Here is a 20,451-nt window from a genome sequence, read left to right on the forward strand (position 1 = left end):
CGCAGCCAAGGACATGGCAGCCAGGCAGTGTAGACAAGACTCTGCCCTCACGCCCCATCGTACACAGTTGATGCTGCGGGGCGTGGGCAGAGGGCATGGCCGCCAGGATACTGCTGGGCTGCCTGGTCGATCTGCGGTGGGCCCTGGAGGTGGTGAGTAGCCCTGCAGGCAGGTGGGGTGGGGGATGAGGGGGCGGGGCAGGGTGGGGCAGGGGATGGACTGGGGACGGGGGCAGTTTTGGGCACTCAGTCTCACTCACTGACCTACAGGATGAACACAAATGCTAGAAAGGGAAAAACTTTTTTTTCATGAATGCTCCTTATTTTCAACCACAACTGTACAGGGATTCTCAGCTACAAGGAGTTCCTACTCCAGAGTTGATTCTGCTAGAGAGGTCCCTTTTCAGTAGTATGAAAGCAGGGCAACATGATCTCTGTATTTACATATATTCCCTCTATATAAATACAGAGCTTTTTTTCATGGAAGCAAAATTAACTGTAAGTAAATTCTGGCATCTTCACCACACAGTGTTTTAAAAATAAAGACAAGGATCAGTGAACTATTAGTACCATAACCTTTCTTTTTTCTTGAAAACTCATTTTGTAGAATTGCTGAGGGCCAGAATCTGCCCATAACAAAAAAAGTCAAAAATTCAGAATAAAATTTGAAAAATCCTGACTGTGAGGAGTAAATATTTGCCCCCCCTCTCCCTCCCTTTCTCCCTCTTCATCATATTCATCTATCCAATTGATTTCTATAACCATTCATCTGAACAAATGATTCTGGGTAATGTATATCATAAAAATTTATCATTTGTTTTGACAATATTTCTCAATAGATTTTTAAACATGAATAAGCCCACTCACAAATATTTTCAAAACCAGATTATAATTTAAAAGATACAAAAGCAAAATTACAGCTTTCTTCCTGACCTGAATAAGACAGGAATGAAATCTGTAGGATGGTACAGACTTAGGAAATTATTTGGAAGTAATGCTATGAACAAATCACCTTTCTGCTGTCATTAAAAAAATAAGCCATTACATTATAACTGTCAATTCATTAAAATTAATGAAATTCTCTAAAGCAGCATCATCTGTTTCTCAGGAGGAGAAGCCTGGAACAAATGGGCTATCTTACTGAACAGCTGAAAAATGTTATTAAGATAAGAGATAAGATAACCTTTATTGACATTTTTTCCCTGTGGGCACAATGACACACATCAAAAATGAAATTTAGTTGCCTGCTCTCAGAGTGAAAGACATACATGACATACACCTAAACATACTATGATCAACACATGTATAGACCCACATACCTACATATACATAGCAAATAAATATTAAATACTGTCCATCTTGAATATATAACAGAAGGAGGAAGCTTGAGAGTTCACAAGATTAATGCTGTATGGAATGAAACTATGGCTGAATCTGGATGTTCTGCTATGGATACCACAAAGCTCCTCCCAGAAGGTAACAAAGAAAACAGGTCGTGAAGAGGATGTGTAGTGTCCCAGACAATCTTATGGACCCTGCTCAAGCAGCGCTTCTGTACTACATCCTGGATGAGAGGGAGGGAACTGTCAATGATCTTTTCAGCCATTCTCACCACTCTCTGCACTGCCTTCTTGTCTGAAGCAGTGATGCCTCCTACTCTTCTGTGAAGTCTGAAGCAATCCTCCTGAATCAGTTTTGAAGGGTGTATAGCTCTGGAATATCATAGTTTGAGCTTAATTAATTAAACGGAGGGGAAGAATTTGGGCTTACCTAAATGAGCCACCCTCTGAAGTTTAGGATCAAATCCAACATGCCTGCTTTCCTCTGTGTGAGCCAGGAAGAAATTGACTACACTGCTAGTCACAACACAGTTGGGAAAGCCTTCCAAGTGATGATAAAAGCCACTTCTGAGGTGCAAGCAGCTGCTATCTTCTCCTTCCTCATAGAAAATCTTAAATTTATATTCATTTCCATCCACACTGCCTCCAACCTGTAAATTTGTTTTAGACTATTCAGTCTTGCTATCATTGCATACCATTGAGGTTGATGTACACATTCTTAAAGATGCAAAGAACAGAAATACATTTCTGGACAAACTCTGAGGTCCCTTGCAATTTCAGCAGGGGATATTTCAGTGAATGGCAAATTCTTTACATTGCCTATCACACCTTGACATTCTCTAGATAAAGTTTAAAAATCTCACTGTATTGTGCCAACAGACTGAACTATAAGAGGAGTAATGACATGAATGTCCTATCACATCCAAGTTGCTGTTTTCTAATACATCCACAAGTTTCTGGATCTTTGTTTTTTCAGTGAAGTTGAAGTCATAATCCACCCAAAGATAATATTTGGTTGTGACCTGTGAGATTGCAAGGTTCCTCCCTGCGAACCAGCCCTGATTTAAAAATCAAAAAAGGGGGTCAGAACATGTAGATTGGGAATTAATTCAAATGCTGAGATGCTCCAACATGGAAAGTCAAGAGCCAGTTGAAAAATAATAACAGAAAAATGAAACAGAAAGAGTATGAAACAGAATCATTAGAAGAGACCCAATAATAAGAAAGCAACAGATTAACTTCCTCGGTTTACTAAGTTCTGTGCTTCCCTCTCTCCAACTCCAACTCTCCAACTTGTCCTGCTTTGTTTAGTTGACTGAATACTATTTATTCAAGTTATCAATTTATAATTGATAGGAATAAAGTTCAGCTTGTACCATGGGCCATTATGCTTCTGTCTGCAAGCTAATTTAGAGAATACCCACCTGCTACTTTATGAAAAAAACCCTTTTTAGAAGTCCTAAAAGAAGCCCCACATAGACAGGTGGTACCTTTCCAAAAGGCATAATGTAATGCTGAACATTTGCCTCTTCAATCTTCTCTGGGTGTTCACTGTCATCTGCCACAATTATTGTTATATCTGGATAGTATTGTTTTATGCTTTTCAGGAGGATCTGCAGTTGTGGTAACATAAAAATGCTTTTACTACTGTGATGGTTGCCATGTTTCTAATGCTGTTATCTGAGACACAAAGTAGAGAAAATAAAAAAGGGAGAGATCTAGTCAACCTTATGGGTAACTTCATGATGCAATTCAAGACTATTCTGTAAAGTTAGAACTCTCCTTTTGAACCAAAAACCTTGGCTTAATATTGATCAAAGTGCTACAATTAGTTTTATTTTTTTGAACTGTTAGCTGATATTTATTGAGAGATCCCCAACTTAAAGACTATGGAAAGAGAACTTTATAGTACTAGTGCAAATTCCTCCTCCTCTCATCAGCTTTTTTGGGGGGTGAAAGAAGCAGAGCAACTCCCCATTGAAACAAGTAGCCCCATCAGCCATATTAGTGTAGACAGGAATGGGCAGCAGCCAGAATCCATGGTCTTTCCACAGCTGGAAGGTGGCCAAGGATGACTAAAGCCCACTAACTGCCAGCATGTATGGACATCAAGAGCTATCTGGAAAAAGAGTGAAGGAGTAAAATGTAAAAATATACAAGAATAAAACTTGAGCGATAAAGGATAAGGTGTAGAGAAATAAGCTGTCAGATACATAGGAATAAGAAATAAGACATATGTTATAGAGTTAGGGATTAAGAATCAGTGAGAGTCGGATCTGTCACATCCACCTCCCTGAAACTTTGCACTGGCTCGCCACAGAGCTGTGTGCTCAGTCCCTACCTGTATTCACTGTACACACATGACTGTGTATCATCTGACCCATCCATTGCGATCATTAAGTTCGCAGATGATACCACCGTATTGGGTCTTATTAAAGATGGAGATGAAACAGCGTACGGGGGGGGGGCATGTGGAGAGAGTTTCCTCCTTTAAATTCCTGGGAGTCTATCTCAGTGAAGATCTCACCTGGAAAATCAACACAACCCAGGTGGCCAGAAAGGCCCAACAGAGACTCCACTTCCTTAGGGTCTTGAGAAAGAACAAAGTGGAACAACAACTGATGACCTTCTTCTACCAGTCCACTATAGAAAGCATCCTCTCACATTGCATTATGGTGTGGTATGCTGGCTTGACAGCCGCAGATAGAAAGACACTACAGAGGGTGATGAGCACAGCACAAAGTATCCTGGGCTGTCTCCTGATACCACTAGATGCCATTGCTAGGGCTCACTGCCTTAGAAGAGTGAGGAAAATCCTCAGGGATGACTCACACCCTGGTCAGCACTTCTTTACTCTCCTACCATCGGGCAGGAGATATAGAAGCATAGCCAGCCGCACCAACAGGGTGAAGAACAGTTTCTACCCATGAGCTGTCAGACTCCTGAATGGGAAATAACTCCGTGTATGATAGACTTGCGGGGCTGGCGCATCGTGCAATAAGTTCACGTGGTGCAATAAGATTGTGTGTTTGTTGTCATTGTGAGTTGTGATGGGGGGGTGCAAGAAGGGAGGCTCAGACAATCTCATTGTACACATGTCGTACTTTGACAATAAAGAAATATGAATTTGAATTTGTGAAATATATATATATATATATATATATATATATATATATATATATATATATATATCCTGCAAGAAATGGAGATAAAGTTCATGTGTTATGTGTTTGTCTTCTTGATTAAGACTTCCATAAGAAAGCACATTATGAATCTATCTATTTATTTGTTTAATTGTTTGATTGATTGATTTCTCTAGCTGCCCACCTCAGGAAATGACTCTGGGTGACTTATAATTCAAAAACATATATTACAATTAAAATCTTAAAAACATTTTAAAACAATAAAAACAGTAAAAACCATTAAAATAAAAAAAAATGATTGAGACATCTAATTCGAGTACATACAAAGCAAAAACATCTGGCCTGTTAACAATATAGCCAGGAGGTGGGGCCCTTGGTGCATGTAGTGCCCCAGACTCAAGAGCGTAGCTAGGTTTTTAAACTTTTATAGAAGGGTAGCAGTGTTGGGGCCGTTCTCATTTCAGAAGGGAAGATGTTCCACAGAGCAGGAGTTGCTGTAGAAAAAAACTTGTCTTCTAGTCCCCATCAGCTGACATTCTTTTGCTGATGAGATCTGGAGCATGCCCATTCTGTTTGATCTAGTTGGATGGGCAGAAACTCTGGAGAAAAGGTGGTCCCTCAGGTTTGTTAGTTGTATGTATGTCACTCACCTGGCCCTGAGTCAACTAGTTTAGGAAGGTGGAATTGTTGAATGGTCACAGGAAATCTAACAAGATAAGTTCCCTCTGTAAAGTTCACTAGGAAATAATTAAAAGAAAGATGGTTAGTTGGTTGTCAATTTTATGACTATGTTTGGAAATATTTGTCAACTTTCCCTTGCACTCCATATATTACATATGAGAAGGAGATATCAATATCTTCCAATATTGATAGTCCTCATCAGAGTTGATGGGAGTTTTTAAACATCTGGAGCAATAAAACTCCCTGACTAATTTTATATTCTGTTTTTCATACATCTCACCACAATTAATAAAAGCAATACAAAATTAATCTGTTACACTCATATGCATGTACACACATGCAAACAAACAAAATGGGCTTCCTGTAGTGCTTAAAAAAACAGAAATGGCACAAGCCACATTGTCCCACTGATCACTGAGAAAGATCAATGATCGTCTTCTGCTTTGATTAGATTTCATTAGAGGAAGGATACATGATGAAAAATCTCCAGTAAACAACTAAAGATGCAATGGAGGTCAGTAGTTTACATTTCATCCAAGCAATTTAAACCAATTTTCTTCTTTTATTCTTTGTGCTTTCTGTTGAGTTGTAGAGCAGATTCTTCAATCTCCTTTGTGTGGCTTAAACATTTTTTTTATTATAGACATTCATCTTGCCCTTAAGTTAACACATTTAACCTCAAAATAGTCAAAATAAGAAATTATCCATAACAAAATGGGACATAGTACTTTAAAGTATATCAGACCAGACAACTGACAATAAATATATAAAAGGGGAGGTGCTATATTAGAACAAGAAGAGTGCTCAAAAGTAAAATAGCTATGTACGTTTTGTATGGATTCGCCCAACCCTGACCTAGATAGGCTGTTTTATGTCAAACAATAAATAAGTCAATAAAACTATATGGACATACTGTATGTACAGATGTATAGCTATTAAACTTTATGTATCTTTAAAGAAAGATACTTGATATAAAGCCAGAGGAACATCCATTCTGACTGGCAATAGAATTGTATCAGTTCATTTAAGAAATACCTGGAACTGAGCCTGGAATCTTTTGAAATTAAAACATGGGCATAACTGCAAAAGCAATCAACATTGTCCTGATTTCAGGGTAATACAAGTCTTATGCTATACCTCAGTTGCAAATATCCTTTCTGAAAAAGAATGCGGTTTGTCTTCTCAATTTTTAAAATACATTTTCTTCCAAAGCTTCAAATTTGAAAGATCAAACAATCATTTTTGAAATTTCCAAAATAATGTGGCTTTCTAATAGTTTTGCCAAGGGAGAACAAGTTTTTAGAGGACAAAAAATCACTGTTAACTAATATATATGATTTTCTTTCTTCACATCTAGGGCAAATCAAGTCAAAAGTGAAATCCAAAAGTGAAGTCCCAGTGAAGGACTTGTCTAGTAGGACACATTCTAACTTACTCATGTCCACTACATCTAGTAGGTATTTTGTACTAGTGTATGTAACACGTTTCAGGATGTGATTCAAAAGCTTCACATAGGAAGTAGTGATGATCAGCTCTTTTGTCCCACGTCCTTGGACCACCTCTTCAGAAACATCAGCAAGGGTGTTCAAATTACCAAAGGATGCCTGAAGAAGCACCTGCAGGAATTTTTATTTTAGAAAAAATATTAGGAGCAAATAAATTTTCATTTTCCAGCTATATCACATCCACCAAGCAATATTTGTGAGCCTGAAATCAGGATCATGAAAAAATTAAAAGTTACCTATGGCAGTTAATTTCCTTCGGTTATTAATTTTATGAGGGTGGAGGATAAGAAATATAAATATTGTCTTTGCAGTGTGTTTTTAGAGTGCTCAGAACTCATTTCTCCTAAAACTTTCCTTTTCTACAAGAACTTAAAACCAGGAGTTTGACAGCACCTTTTCTGACTAACAAAGTTTATTATAGGCTTTCTTGAGCTTATCAGATGCATAGAGTGCATTCAATAAACTGAATTGCCACTCGCAAATGCTTATACTTTTTAATAAATCTTGTAAGTTGGGAAAAAGGATGCTACAGACTCCCATTGATTTATTGCCACCATAGACTACCATGGCTTTCCTCCTACAATGTCTGCAAAGGCTTAAGAGGTTAAGTGGTTAGAATGTTGCTTTGTGTGAATTAGATGGGTGGAATACTTATTAAATGTCTCACAACTAAATTTAAATACTTGCAGAAATATTTCTTCTATGGGGCAAGGTTTGGACATCAGAAGAATGTGTTTATACACCATCTCTTTCTTCAAGTGCTAATTAATTTCAGAAGTACCCCTATAGGTAGTCCTCAATTTATGACTGTCACTTAGTGACAATTCAAAATTACAATGGACACTTGTGATGCAGATTTGAAGTTACAATACTTAATGATAGTGCCATTCATTTAATGACCACAGTGTTTGCTTAACAATTGCTGCAGAAAAGGTCATAAAATAGGGTGCAGTCATATGGTGACCCACTTAATGATTAGCACAATTTGCAACCACAATTTTGGGCTCAGATAAAGTTGTAACTTGAGGACTACCTGTACTCACTTTATCTCTTTGAAGGAAGAAGAGAAACAGATGAAGATTTTTTGGCAAATTTGTATTATTCTGTTTATTGGTAGTACAGCCCAATATGCACCTACTCAGAAGAAAGACTAATTGCATTCAATATGTGTATATATATTTCTCAAAATTTCAGGCACTGGAGCAATTATAATTCTGACCATTGATATCTTGATCACAATTTTGAACTTCCCTGCTAGCTTCCTACAAGCAAAGTCAATGGGGAAGCCAGGAGGAAGTTGGAAGTTCTTTGCTTACCATGAAGTGTATTTTTAAAGAAACCATGTGGTACTTGCTTAACAACAGTAACCAGGGATTGCCAGAACTGCCGTCACCAGGTATCATGGTCACATGACATCATTCTTTACAATCACATCACTTAGTGATAGAAATTCCAGACCCCATTACTGTAGTTAACAGAAAACTACAGTATCTGTATTACAAGTCATGCGTACCCTTTCATAGGCAGTGAACCTCTGTTTTGTGTGACTGCATTCTTGTCTGCAGTGAAAACTTTTTCCATCCTCAGCTGTATTTACAAGTCTTTAACGCTGAGTCTAGCCAAAATATTGAGTTAAACCAGTGGTTCTCAACCTTTCTAATGGCGCGACCCCATAATACAGTTCCCCATGTTGTGGTGACCCCCAACCACTTATACATCACTGGGTGCCAGGGGTGTGGCCAAAGAAAAGGGGAAAAAAATGCCGGACAGCCTTGTTTGGTGACCCCTGTGAAATGGTCATTTGACCCCAAATGGGGTCCCGACCCACCGGTTGAGAACCACTGAGTTAAACCATTAGGTGTTCAGAGATCTGTGATTTATTGCCTAGTCCTAATAGGGAGCCTAACAAAGGCCATTGTTTTATAAATCTCACAAAGGGACCTGGACCTTGTGCATCTTTGCTTCCAGAGAAATAACTATCTTCTATTCCTGGAAATCTGTTTTTCACAGATGGAGAGCACTTGCATCAACTTTCTGTACCCTGAGCCCTCCAGATGTTTATACTCATATTTCACTGAAAAGAAGACCTGATCTTATATTTTTTTGCCTCCAAAAGAGGTCTTATTTTCAGGGGATGTTTTACCTTAGGACCACCACAGTCAGGCCTCCCATGCCCAGACACCTGTCATGCTGTTGCTATACTTCTTCAGCAGCCGCTTGCCATCACTTGTAGCCGGACGCCACATGGCACATTGTGCCATTGCCACAGCTCGTGTCAGGAGGCCACATGGTACTTCATGCCATTGTTGCCTCTTGCAGCAAGAAGCTGTGTGGCACTTTGGGCCATTTCTGCTGCTTGCAATGGCCCAAAGCACCGCACGATGTCCTGCCGTGAGCAACGGAATGTCCTGAAGCATCATGTTGCTTCCTGCTGCAAGCAGCAGAAACAGTTCAAAGCACTATGCGGCTTCTTACTGCGAGTGGTGGCAATGGCATGAAGCACCATGAGGCCACCTGCCACAAGTGACAGCAACGGCGGGAAGTACCATGCGGCCTACCATAAGTAGTAAGAATGGCCTGAAGCGCTTCGTGGCTTCCTGCCATGAGTGGCAACAGCGCGAAGCACCATGTGACCTCCTGCCGCAAGCAGTAGCAATGGCCCAAAGTGCTGTGCAGCCATGGCACTGGCGTGACAAGCCATATGGTGTCAGGGCGTGGGAGGCCTGGCTGTGGTGATCCTACTGGTAAGATAAGTGGGTGCAGGGTGCATAGGGCAGCTCAACCCCCCACCCCTGTCCTACCTTGATTTTTAGGCATGCACCTTGCCCCAAAAGTACAGCTTATTTTTGGGATAGGGCTTATATTAGGCACACCCCAAAAATTAAGGTAGGGTTTATTTTTGGGGTAGGTCTTACTTTCGGGGAAACACAATATAAATCCCAACAATCCTCAGCAATTCTTGTGCTATCTGGATAATTCTTAGAATTGAAATCTACATCTATTGGATGCTTAGGTGGGGGAAGGTGGTTTTTATAACCCACTATCATTAGCTGGGAGGAATAGAAGGGATGTACTTTTTCAAAGACTTTATTTTCCAAACACACCACCATTCTCAAAATATTTCTTACTCATTAGCTACTATACAGGAAAGATCCAACCAGCTGCCCTTGGCCATTAGACAACCAGTTTGCATCAAGTAAAAATCAAGCAGTCCTATCAGAGGGCACGAAGAAACGTGGGGCAAAGGTAGAAGATACACTACATATCTGGGATGTTCTACTGAGGAAGTACCATTGAAATGAAGAAGATAAAATGCAGTTAAAGTAAGATGTATTTTTCAAATATTACAGGAAACATCTTAGGCATAAATACAGTTGGTGAGCTTGGACCACTCTCTCTTTCAGCCCTAGGAAGAAAGCAATGGCAAACCACTTCCAAAATCTTGCCAAGAAAACTGCTTGCCCAGTCACTTGCTAAGAAGCAACACTGACTCACATGCACACACATACACACAAAGAAAAAATGCTGCTACTTCTATTTTCTAGAATGACACTGCATGCTCCAAAACCTGAGAAAGCCACATTACCTTTAGAGTTTCTCTACTTGTTCCATGGAAACCTAGCCTTTAAAGAAGAAAAAATAAACTCTTTTATACAATAAATGATAAAAAAAATGTGTTTTGCTTTTTAAAAGTTTAACACACATTGATTGATACTTTTTGAAATAAGAATCACATTTTTTACCACTGGAACTTTTTGGAGCCTCACTAGGAAAAGAGTTGGTAGGTTACACCAAAATGCATTCCTGATTGTCCTGATTGCTACATACTTTCAAGATGGCTGCATTGGGAGGCAAAACTGGGAGCAACTTATGGTTACAATCAAAATACTATGAAACAACCAAGGGCTCATATTTCATAGGATGCATTTTTGCTGGCAAGTATAATCTGCAAGATAGAGATTGGTAGAGCAATGTGGCCTTTTGAGATTTCAGTCACAGAAGATCACATTTTCTAGTTTTAGATTTTCAATTAGGTTTTCAGTCTCATTTTTATACACCACACAGTAAACCTAGCTCAGGATTAAAGTTTCTCCTTTATATCTTGCTCTTGACATACCTGGAAGTACAATGGTGTGCAAGGGCATCACCTCAGCCCCTTGAATGGGATTACTTAAATTTAAAGCATTGTTAAATTTAATAACATTTGAGTATGATAAAAACCCTCTCATTTTTTTAAAAAAAATTATTTAAAACTTTCCCACTCTTTGTAGTAGGATAATAATATGTACAGTTATTTTGGAAACTCTGCAAATCAAATTATGGCTACACAAGTCAGATTGTTTCAGATGGGAACACAAATCCAATGGGCTTGCTATTTTCAGAAACACAGAAACTCGGCTATAAATCCTTGTCTGAAACATTAACTAGAATGTTCAAACCCTTTGTATGTTAGGAAGAAGAAGAAAATTCATTAGGAAAATTCTGATCCATGAGAGCCTGTTCCATTATATGACAAGAAGGTGGCGGCTGCGCCCTGACAGGTGATCTGTGGGGTGAAGCTTTTAAAAAAGCCCTCCAGTGGCACACAGCGGCAGCAGAGCCATTCACCATCACTCCCCCTGGCTCCAAAATGATGGAGGGGGACCAGGCCTAAATCACCCATCTCATCCACCATAGCATGACAGTCCGGCTCGGGAGGGAAATGAAAGGTTGCTGATCAAGGAATGGCCTGGCTGGGGGGGAGGGGGGGCTGAAGTACTGGTAAGTGGGTGTGAGGTGTGTGGGGCAGCTCCACCTCCTCCCCCACCTGCCTTGCCTCGTTGTGGCAGCAGCACTGCAATGTGCCGCATGACCTTCTGCTGCAAGCGGCCACAGCAGAAGTGGGCCAGCAGCCAAGCAGGCTGCTGGATGGGGTTGTTGGTGCTGCCGCCACAAGGCAAGGCAGGTGTCACGAAAAATATAAGACACCCCCAAAATTAAGACCTAATTCCTCTTTTGGAGGCAAAAATAATATAAGATCGGGTCTTAACTTTTGGGGAAACATGGGTAATACAGACCTAAAGAGCAATAATATAATCTTCATTATATATCATGTGAAAACTGTACTAATATTTATGTGTATATGGCATAAAATAAGCAGAGCTTTAATCACAACACAATTTTTTTCATAATTTCCTCCTGCCAGATGCCCTGATCTAGGTCTTTACCTAGTCTCTGGTTTTCAGAAACATGAATGCATCTCCTAATTGTAACCCAATGGTATAACACTAACAATAACAATAATAGAGTTGGAAGTGACCTTTGAGGTCTTCTAGTCCAACCCCCTGCTCAGGCAGGAAACCCTATTCTTTCAGACAATTGGTTGCCAAACTCTTTTTAAAAATTTCCAGTGTTGGAGCATTCACTTCTGGAGGCAGGTTGTTCTACTGATATTGTTTAATTGTCAGGAAATTTCTCCTTAGTTCTAGGTTGCTTCTCTCTTTGATCAGTTTCCATCCATCACTTCTTGTCCTGCCTTCAGGTGCTTGGAGAATAGTTTGACTCCCTGAGATATTAGAACACTGCTATCATGTCAGCTCTAGTCCTTCTCTTCATTAAATTAGTCAATGCAACTAAAAGAGATTCTGTGTTATGGAAGGGGAACAGTAGTTGTCCATACACTCAATTGATCATATCTGGAAAGCATATATAGAATCCTATTTTTGATCTTGAATGTATCTCCAGTAAATAGCCTTGAGATTTCATGGGTAATTCCAAAAAAAGAGGCATTCAGTGAGAAAAACCTTTAAGGAAACATTAAAAAAATGTTATAAATACAGTTTGTAACAGGGGGAGTAGGACTAGATGACCTCCAAGGTCCCTTCCAACATTATTATTATTATTATTATTATTATTATTATTATTATTATTATTATTATTATTCCTTGTTTGCTGAGCTATCATGACCATTTGCCTCACAAGCGATAAACTGGAACTTATTTACTTTAATCACCATCCATGTATTTGGCAAATTTCAGGAGAATAACAATCAAGATTAAATCTTTTGGGATCAAAACAAATTAAAAAATCACACAGAAGAGTAATGTCACCTTCCTATATAAAAACAATTTCATACAATTTTTCCATTTGTTTGTCCATTAAAACTAAAGGAAAAATTTATAGTTTCATTCAATTTTTAAATTTTCTGTATCAAAATACATACTTGATTCCCATATTTTCTAACTTTATTTCATGCCCACCAAATATGAAAAATATTCTCCTAGTTTGGTTACATTTCCAACAAATATTTGAAATTGCTTTATACTATGTTGACAGTTTAATTGGTGTTGTATATCAGCAATACAACTTTTTATCAAAGTTCTCCTTAAAATTATAATTCAGTGTAAATTTCAACCTTTTCTTTTTACATGTTCCTCCTACTTTTATACTATATAATTTTTGTCCATTTTGTCAGAGAATCTTAAACTTATTCATGCTCTATTTACTTTTTCAATAAAAGTATATACATCTTAGCAATAACATAATCATAATTTGTACAGAACTCTACATTAAATTTATTTTACCTTTTCAAATTCATAATTGTTCTTTTCCAACTTAAATCTTTCCATTAGCTGAGAATAGGGAAACCAATAGCATACAAAACCTACAAGTTTTCTCTTGTTTTTTTAAGTTAAAAATTCCTTGAGAAAAATTCAACAAATCAGCATAGGTTAACCATTTTTGTTTAATTATATTTCCTTTCTAAAAAAGGCTTCATGGGATGACAACCATATAGGGATTTTAGGAGACAGTTTTTCCTTATATTTACTCCAATAAATCTAATACATTTAATAAAATTATTTTAAAAGTACACATTTGCCTTGACTTTATCATACAATAAATGTGCTTAAAGATAGAAGGATTTAGAAATACCCACTATATATGGTGAAGCTACAGGTATGACAAAATAAACAGATTGATGAAAGATTTGGGGAAATTTTATTTCTACTTGGATTTTTTTTCTAGAAATAAATTAAAAATTGGTTTTGGGGGTTGATTATTACAGTTGTATGGGATTATCAAAATGTTAGCCTTAGAGCAAGAGTTTGAGGTACTCTTATATTTATTTCTGTACCAAAGATAATCAGAAACATTTATTTTTCTTATTTTTTTCTTCTTTTTCGTTCTCTGCACTTTTATTTTTATTCTTTCCTGTTTTTTGCTTTTTCTATTTTTTTGTTTTCTAATTTTCTATTTCTATTTATCTTTGAACTTTGTATTTTTTGAAAATGAATAAAAGCTGATCAATAAAGTAAATAAAAGGAAAGTAATATCTTCCTAAATATATCATTCATTATGGAGGGTGTAACAAATATCAGCAAAATTCGCACAATACCTGAAAGAGAAATTTTCTTGCCTTTTCTCTTTCTACAGCTCTTATTCAATTTGATGAACCAGAATTAGTTTTAGTAAAGAAAATAACTGCCTTGAGATAGAAGAAATTATGATAGAATTTCTACTTTTCCTGAAGAAACTTGAAGAAAATGCTCACCTGTACATGCTAACTGGATGATTGTTTTTTAATGTTCTAAGTGAAACCTGCACCAGAAAAGCTTGTGTAGTCACTTTTGTTTTTTTAAAAAATATATTTCATTAATTTTTTACAATAACATTCTTAAATACTTGGTAAACAATGTGCTGTCTGGGTTCATATGTTTAAAAACCAATCAGTAATAATTAATTTCTATAATTCCATAGTCAATATATTAATTTATGATATATTCCTCCTAATAAAAATTCCTTTTGGAATGAAATGGTTCCAAGGGTCCTGCTTTCTTGGGATGAGGTTTTGAAGTGGGCCCTGACCTTAGGCAGAATCTGCAGTAATGGTCAACCTGGAAGGAAGACCTTTGCCGGGGGGGCTAAGCAAACAATGTCTGATATTGGAACAGAAAGGAAAGAACCTGCCATGGGGGGGGCAGTTCTTCCACCAGGCAGAGCCCAGCCAATACTCAATCCTCAAGCTCATCGGATGAGTGGTAGTTGCTGAACACTGCCTCAAACCAAGGTGGTCAATGGGTGTCAGGAAGAAGGAGGACTGGGAGAAGAAATCCAGGAAGATGACCACCCAAACACAGTAGTCATCAGTCAGGTTGGAAAGTCAAGATGGAGAGGTTGCTTTGCTTCAGTGATGACTGGCCGCCCTATTCCAACCAATTCCTGGAGCAATCCATCGACATTCTGAGGATTGCCTTCGATTCCATGAAGGAGGAGAAAGCCAACCCATGCTGAGGCACTGTCAACCCAGGCTCAGCCCAAGGGATGGGTGAAGGGGGGGCTGAACCAGCATTCCCTGGCCCTTCCACCAGCACCACGGAGGCAGCAGCCATTGCCACAGCCGCAGCCACCCCTTGGTGAGCCGTCCCAGCTGATGGAGATAGCCACCGATCCAGGAGGCAGAGGGGACACCGATCCATCCAAAAGTTCCCACTGTTAGGAGTAAGGTACTGCGGAGAGCCACACCGACTGGGATTTTTCCCGAACTCAAGTACTAAATTACATGGAAGAATATGGTCGTGAAATACTTAATGACCACGGTCAAATAAGGATCGTACAAACAGCCCTACATGGCGATGCAGCAGATTGGGTGGTATATCTCCATGACACTGATGCCCCAGAATTACAAAACTTCAATCAGTTTATGACAGCTCTCAGGCACCAATTTGAAGACCCCTTGGCTGATCAGAAAGCATGGGAGTACATCAAAACTGTCAGACCAGGACAACTACCCGTAGCAGAATACACACAAGAATTTTGAGCTCTGGCCAGCAAGATGAACTGGCCAGAAGATATCCTGGTTGGACATTTCAAGGACATGCAGACCGGGCAGGCTGTGGTACAGTAAGCCAGACAGGGCCAAGGAGCCAGCCAGCCAGCAAGTGAGAGCAGGGTTGGATGGGGGAATCAGGATCTGCCCCTTTTACCTTGTCCAGGGGCCGGGGAGAAGTTAACTGCCCAGCCTCATGTGCGGCAATGGTGGCGTAGGCGGCAGCAGCCCGGGCAGGCTCTGATTAAGCCAGGAGGGTCGAGCAGGGATGAGCGCTTCCCCACCTGCATCCGGGATGCCGTCTCGCAGGTGCTGAAGGGCTATGACTGGAGATTGGTGCCCATGCCAGTGCGGGGCCATGAGGTGCTGAAGGCCAAGCTGCATGTCAAGCAGCCCATGAACACCTTCATGGTCTGGGTGCAGGTGGCATGCAGGAAGCTGGCCGACCAGTACCTGCACCTGCACAATGCTGAGCTGAGCAAGACACTGGGCAAACTCTGGCAGTGAGTGGGCTGGCACAGAACCCAGGCAGGGAGGGGCGGTGGTGGTGGCCATGGGAGGGGGGGCAGCGGCTCACCTCAGTTGGTCAGTCTGTCTCCCCCGTGGCCGACCCTCTTCCCAGGCTCATGATTCAGTGTGTGATGCAGATAACGGCTTCTCCGACTTGGGGGATTGACCAGCCAGTTGTGTTAGGACGCCAGAGCTCCCGAGGGCTTGCAGTCGACCTGGCTAGTGCTGGTTCTTCCACCGCTATGCGGGGACTTTCTCTATCCGAAGCTGTGAGCTTTGAGAATCAGAGCTAACAGACAGGCTCCCTTTGGACCAATTTTTCAACATCGTTGCCAGTGAGCAGGCTGTGGGGTATGGTCAGCTGGGGATGATGGGAGCTCCATCCTCCAGTTGTTGGAAAAGCTGTGTGTCAGGCTAGCTCTGGAGATTTTTAAGCCTGGAGGGGCTTCCAGGCTCAGTAAGCAGAAGAAGTAGTGGAGCGGCTGTTCAGATACAGCGTTTGGTTTAAGTTGTTGAGATGATTGACCGACCTGGGCATGTTCGGACCTTTTTCCTGACTAAGCTGCCTTGAAAACCGATTTGACTTTCATCGGTTTCTGTCTGTAGGCAATTCCTATCCTGTTGGGTGTCTGTTTGATGAAGGAGATGAGCTGCGCATTGGAAGGGCTGAAAAATTAGGATCTCCCTAATTTTAAGTGGACACCCATATTCAGGAGGAATCAGACTGGAATGGGGTGATGTAATCCCAAACATACATATGTATGCAAAACCTGGCTCTCATGGAGGTGTTTCCAAACATTGGCTTACAACAGGGGTCTTCAAACTTGGCCTTTTTATGACTTGTGGACTTCAACTCCCAGAATTCCTCAGCCAGCATTCCTTCCTTTCTTTGAAACAAACAACCCCCCCCCCAATCCTCCCGTTCCTGCCTTCTGAATTAAAATGATAGAAAGCCACATTTTTTCTTCTGTGGTCTTTACATATTTAAACTGCAGCTAGAAGGAAGTGGAAAAGAAAACCATCGTGAGACACTCTTCTGTTTTAACTTTTTTTCCTTGTCGCTTTTTGGAGTTTTCATCCTGTTTTCATGAGAGGGCAGCATTTGGGATGGGGTGTAACTGCCCCCTCCCCCAAGCCATCAGCTGAGCAAGATGCCTGCTTGCCTGCACTCTCCCTCCTGTCCCAGGCTTTCATTGTCATGAGCATTTCTGTTGAGGATTAGCGGGGGGCTGTTTGGTTTTATTCCCCTCCCATCTGCTGGGTGGTTGCAGCAGGTTTTGGTCTCTTCTGTTGTGCTTTGAGGTTACCCACGAAGCATGTTTGTTTTGGGGGGGATCCCCACTCCGGTTGCTATGCTTGCTTAAACCCTCTTCCTCCACCTCCTCCTCACTGGAGCCACCCTTTGTCTGCAACCAGCCCCTGCCCCAACCCCTGCCTCATCTTGCCCCATGGCAATGGCACCCCCACCCTGCCCCCTCCCTCACCTCACCCTACAGGATGAACCTCCTGCCCACTGCCCGACCTGCCTGAGACCCCCTGGATCTCCCCCAACCCTGCCTGGCCCCTACAGGCATCCCTCCCCAGGAGCAACATTGAGGTGGCGACGCTCACATGGCCACGCCCACCCAGTCTGCCATGACTACTATAGCCATGCCTACCAAGTGGGCCATGTCCACCTAGCACCCAGCGATACATAAGTGGGTTTCGGGTTGCAGTTTGGGCACTCGGTCTCTAAAAGGTTCGCCATCACTGTAATAGGGGATCATATAGAGATTTTGATGTTTGTAGTAACCACTGGCATGGAATGGCCTCTCATCTTGGGTATGGTGTGGGTAACCAAGTGGAACCCAAGGGTGGACTGGAGGACAGGAGAACTGAGATTTCCAAAAGGAGAGACAAAAGCAGGAGTCCCGACTCAACCCAGGAACAGGGGAACTCCTCTGAAAGAGCAGCGGCGGTGGGGGAAAAGGATTTGCAGGGCATATCAGAGGAATACCGGGATCTAGCTGAAGTGTTCAGTGAGAAGATCTCTGATGAACTGCTCCCCCCACCGACCCACGGACTATGCTATTGAAATACTCCTGGAGGCAAAATTACTTAAGCCAAAACTGTATTCCATGAGCCCACAGGAGTTAGAGGAAATACGAAAGTTCATTGACAATAACCTGGAAAGGGGGTTTATCCAACCGGCAAAACCCAAATCGCAGCCCCCATGTTATTTCACAAAAAAAAAGATGGAACTCTTCACCTCTGCATGGATTATACGTCTCTTAATGCAGTGAGTGAGAGTAATCTTTATCCCTTCCCTCTGATGAAAGACATGCTGGCACACCTGTTGAAAGGAAACATCTTTTCAAAACTGGATCTAAGGGAGGCATATTACAGAATCAGGATTAAAGAGGAAGATGAATGGAAAACAGCCTTTAATTGCCCCTTAGGATGTTACCAATTCAGGGTTCTGCCCTTTGGCCTTCAAGGGGCACCTGCAGTGTTCATGCAATTAATAAATGATGTGCTCTGGGAGCACTTATATAAAGGGGTGCTTGTTTACCCAGACAATATCCTGATATTTACCAAGACAAAAGAGGAGCACATAAAATTAGTCACAGCAGTACTGAAAAAACTCCGAGCAGCTCACTTGTATGCCAAACTAAGTGTGAATTTCATAAGGAAAAAATTGACTACCTGGGGTATTGCATCTTGCCAAATGGCATAGAGATGGATCCTGAAAAGGTCCGAGTTGTATTAGAGAGGGCTCTGCCCCACACTAGGAAGCAGTTGCAAAGTTTCCTTGGGTTTGCTAATTTTTACCAGCAATTCATTCCCTCCTTCGCACAGATTACATTACCAATTACTAACTTACTAAAAACCAAGGGGGAGGGGAAGCTGAAGCCAAGCCAGCCTTTGAAATGGACGGTAGAATATCAAGCCACATTTGAAAGGATGAAAAGACTATTTTCTGCCAAGCCAGTTCTAAGATACTCTGATACAGATAAACCATTCATGATTCAGGCTGATGCCAGCGATGTAGCTGTGGGGGCAGTACTGATGCAGGAGAATGATGAAGGGAAATTGCAGCCTTGCGCATACACATCGAGGAAACTCACAGAGACAGAGCAAAGGTGGGCAATCTGGGAAAAAGAGGCTTATGTGATCTAATGGGCCTTCCTAAGCTGGCGGCATTTCTTGGAAGGAAACAAAATCCCCTTCCAGGTATGGACTGACCACAAGAACCTAGAAGCTCTAAAGATGCTCAGAAAATAACCCCCAAACAAGTGAGGTGGTCACAGCATTTCCATCGATTTAATTTCACCCTAAAGCACTTTCTTGGAAGAAAGAATTTCCTAGCTGATGCATTGTCCAGGTTGCCACAATCCAACAGTAATAGAACAGAGATAACAGACCCACTCATACCATCAAAACAATTAGCAGCACAAGTTACCATCCAAGCACAGGCCAAACTCCAAAAGCCTCTAGCAAGCCAAGCAGAGATTGAATTCAAAAAAGCACTAGAAACTGATGAATGGTTCCTAAGCCACAAGAACCTATGCACCATGACTGATGGGTTGCCATGGTTGGGAGGGAAACTGTACATCCCAAAAAACCAGAGACTGACTTTTATGCAACTATGTCATGACTCAAAATCAGCTGGTCATTTCAGATTCGTAAAAACTTTACATCTAGTGAAACAACAATTTTGGTGGCCGTTGATAAAAAAACAACATTGAAAGCTATGCGGCTAGCTGCCCAATTTGTGCTGCAGCTAAGAGAAGATGGGTAGACTCCAGGCTTGTTGCAGACAGTAGTGACCCCACCAGCGTCTTAGAAATTTCTATGAATTTTATTGTGGAGTTACCGGAAAGTGGGGGGAACACAGACATTTGGGTCATGACGGATTTGTTCTCTAAACAAGTGCATTTTAACCCATACCAAATAATCCCCAACGCAAAGACACTTGTTCAATATATCTATTGACTCCATGGGGACCCAAAACGAATCATATCGGATATGGGGGTACAATTCACACCAGAGTTTTGGAAGCATTCCTGTGACTTTGGGGGACTACTCAGGAATTGTCACTTAGTCATTATTCACAAACAAATTTTGGGACTGAACAGTCGAACTCAGTACTGGAGCAGTACCTAAGATGCTTCATTAATTACCAGCAAGACAATTGGACCGAACTACTCCTGTTCACAGAAGTCGCTTATAACAACGCAATACATTCCAGCACAGACTACACTCCTTTCTAAGTGGCAACTGGGCAAAGTTTCAACCCAATGCCTGAACTACCATCGAGCAAACCAACCATCTCTTCTCTGAAGGAATGGACTGCACAATTGCAAAATACCTGACCGGTTGTAAGAAAGGCTTTAGATGAGGCTAGGGAAGCATATAAATTCCAGGCAGATAAAAAACGAAGTGAACTCAAACCCTTTCAAGTAGGAGAGAAAGTTTACCTGTCAA

At 41.0% G+C, this 20,451-nt stretch overlaps 1 protein-coding gene across 1 annotated transcript in view; it reads right to left on the bottom strand.

The window, feature by feature from the left end:
• Nucleotides 1–20,451, bottom strand: part of B4GALNT2 (beta-1,4-N-acetyl-galactosaminyltransferase 2) — a 63,584-nt gene that overhangs the window by 11,193 nt on the left and 31,940 nt on the right. The window contains 6 exon segments of the mRNA XM_039333043.1: nt 1,770–1,989; nt 2,830–2,960; nt 2,963–3,019; nt 5,133–5,219; nt 6,599–6,779; nt 10,255–10,291. Coding sequence (XP_039188977.1) covers nt 1,770–1,989; nt 2,830–2,960; nt 2,963–3,019; nt 5,133–5,219; nt 6,599–6,779; nt 10,255–10,291 — 713 coding nt within the window.

The sequence above is a fragment of the Crotalus tigris genome, unplaced genomic scaffold (genome assembly GCF_016545835.1).
Source record: "Crotalus tigris isolate CLP2741 ecotype Arizona unplaced genomic scaffold, ASM1654583v1 scf7180000024472.5447098, whole genome shotgun sequence".
Taxonomy (NCBI): domain Eukaryota; kingdom Metazoa; phylum Chordata; class Lepidosauria; order Squamata; family Viperidae; genus Crotalus; species Crotalus tigris.